The sequence below is a fragment of the Anarrhichthys ocellatus genome, unplaced genomic scaffold (genome assembly GCF_004355925.1).
Source record: "Anarrhichthys ocellatus isolate YVR2014 unplaced genomic scaffold, GSC_Weel_1.0 scaffold17, whole genome shotgun sequence".
NCBI classification, from domain to species: Eukaryota; Metazoa; Chordata; class Actinopteri; order Perciformes; family Anarhichadidae; genus Anarrhichthys; species Anarrhichthys ocellatus.
The window spans coordinates 4,338,894-4,341,452 of NW_022280047.1; the positions used below are offsets into that span (position 1 = coordinate 4,338,894).

The window sequence follows — 2,559 nt, forward strand, 5'->3', positions numbered from 1 at the left end:
GCCACAATTAAAAGCTGTTATGGTAATATGTAATGTCAAAAATGTTAATGGTGATAAAACCGAGGTTTTTAAATGCCATAGCTGCAATAAACAATATTGAGGCGAGCAGGAAATCAGCTGGGATGTCCAGAGAACATTATGTTATTTTGTCATTGTGTGAGAGGGTCAACGAAATGCAACGATTCATGTTGGAACTCTATTGGCAAATTTAATATTTGCATTTGTGTTTCTTATGTTTTAACCCTACGTTACCGTTTATAAAAGATTGCCGTTATTCTGATCAGCGGTCAGTTTGAACGGCGTCACGACTAGAACGGTCACCTGGATCTCTCATTGGCTCAGAGCGCTGATCCGGGTACTGCGCTAGAACGAGCCCATTAGCTGAAGGTACCAATATGGCGGAGGTAAGAGGGAAAACAGGGGAGAAGCGATCGATCTTAAATCGATATTTCTAAGTCTTGTGTGTTGTATTTTTCATTTCTATGTTATCGATTGAAGACATAATAGTTTTTTCCTTCTGTATGGCGTGTTTCATGTCATAATTGTCATTTTTATTCCTCTATAAAATGCTTGAATGTCCGGACTGATCCTTCACTACAAGGCCGCTGCGCCTCGCTCGCTCAGCTGCTTTGGTGTAGCGGCTGTGTAAATTGATACGTAAATTTTACGTTAGCTTGCTAGTTAAAGGAAATAACAGATTATATCGTGTTTGTTGTGAATGGAAATGTGTCTCTTCTAGTCGGGCTAAATTAGCGGAAGAAATATTATAAACATAATTTTACTCTAACGATTGCAGTTCAAAGCAAACGAAATTAGTGTTTACATTTTTTTTCGATGCATAACGTTAACGGTAATCTTTAAGGTTAGCTTGCCGGCTAGCAAACTGTAACTGTAGCAGACACGTAAGTCTTACTGTACCCCTGAAGATATTCCTCTATGTTTTTACTTTGACCGCCTCTTACCATAGGCGTCATGTTAATTCCAGGGTATTAAGATACGGTTCTCTTACAGCTGTCCTTAGTGTTGAGCGTTCATCAGCGGCTAACATTTTATTAGCCACCTATTTTAGGTAACGTTAACGTTAGCGGTAACTATTCTCGGTGGTCATCATACACATGATTAAAGGCCTTTCTTCATTCCGCTTGATTTGTGGTTAAAGTGCTGGCATCGTAGTTGAACCCATGTGTCAACTCTTTCACTCATTTAACGTATGCTCTTGTTTTATTCTTTTGCAGGCTTCCCTAGGGAGTTCAAGTCCAGGTAAGAAGATGATTAGTATACACATTGTATGTTGTATTAAATGTATCTATTTTAATGACATATTTGCATAAATTTAATGTCAATATTAAGTTGTATTTGTCATATATTTTGTTGGATAAAATGGCTTTGAAATTGACTAAATTCAATGCTTTTCTCATGGAAACATAGTAACTGTGTCAATGTATCTTTCCAAGTGTGAATCATTAAAACAAAGCTAATCTGTGCTGTAAGATTTTAAACATTTAACATTATATTTCTCCCTCAGTTGGCTCTTTATCGTCGGAGGACCATGACTTTGACCCAACAGCAGAAATGTTAGTTCATGAGTATGATGACGAGAGGACTCTCGAGGAGGAAGAGTCTCAGGAGGGAGGGAGGAATTTCAGCTCAGAGATTGCGGATCTTGAAAAGGTAAAGTAATCTGTGCACGAAATGCCCTGAAACAGGATTTACAAATGTAACAAATTAAGTGATTTTTAAAATCGTAAAAAATAAGTGTGCTTATAAAAGATTTGCATTTATTGTTAATGCAGAAGCCTGAGTCTTGTCTCCTTAATCCTGCAGGGCTACAAATGTTGACACTGGAAAAAGTGTGCTATAGTAACAGAATGTCAATGGCTTGTGTTACCTTTATGATGATCAGGGGACGCCGTCTTGATCATAGCTGCAGATGTTACAATTAATAAAGGTCAACTAAGATGTACATGCACATTCCATTATTGCATTTATAAATTGTCTCTTGGTGAAAGTGAATAAGAGTCTTATCAATACTAAATTCAGTTAATTGGCTTTAAACCCCAGTCGGCTGTTTCGGTAATTTGAATTGCACATTACATCAGTATTTTAAAAATGTTGCTGTTTTTCTACCAGGAGGGGAACATGCCTTTGGAGGAACTTTTGGCCATCTATCGCTACGAGGCCTCAGCGGGCTCCAGTATAGACAGCTCCTCTGGAGACCTGACCGATGAGCTGCCTGACATGACTCTGGACAAGGTACATATGTGCTCCTATGTGGTGAATAGATGGATTTGGGGAAATTCTTTTTTTGAAAAATTACAATATATGAATTACAATACCTTCAATATGTAATTCAAATATTCAGTTGATCCCTGTTGGTCTGCCCCGGTATACAATAGATCGGACGTATTCATTAATAATTCAACGTTGTCCATTTAGAGAGAATTTCCTCATGCAAAGGTCCAGAACATCACAGTAATGTCTAACTTGCTCTATGATTTAATCCCATATATATATATATATATATTCTTTTATATATATATATATATATATATATATTCT

General features: G+C 37.2%; 1 protein-coding gene across 2 annotated transcripts in view; it reads left to right on the top strand.

The window, feature by feature from the left end:
- The first annotated feature begins 332 nt into the window (after positions 1–332).
- mier3b (mesoderm induction early response 1, family member 3 b) overlaps positions 333–2,559 on the top strand; it is a 26,201-nt gene continuing 23,974 nt past the window's right edge. The window contains exons 1-4 of one of the 2 annotated variants that reach the window (XM_031856718.1): positions 333–404; positions 1,236–1,260; positions 1,526–1,671; positions 2,131–2,253. In XM_031856718.1, coding sequence (XP_031712578.1) covers positions 396–404; positions 1,236–1,260; positions 1,526–1,671; positions 2,131–2,253 — 303 coding nt within the window. In that variant the 5' untranslated portion in view covers positions 333–395. Of the gene's footprint in view, positions 1,261–1,525; positions 1,672–2,130; positions 2,254–2,559 lie in introns of both variants that reach the window. The other variant, XM_031856717.1, reaches the window with a different exon arrangement.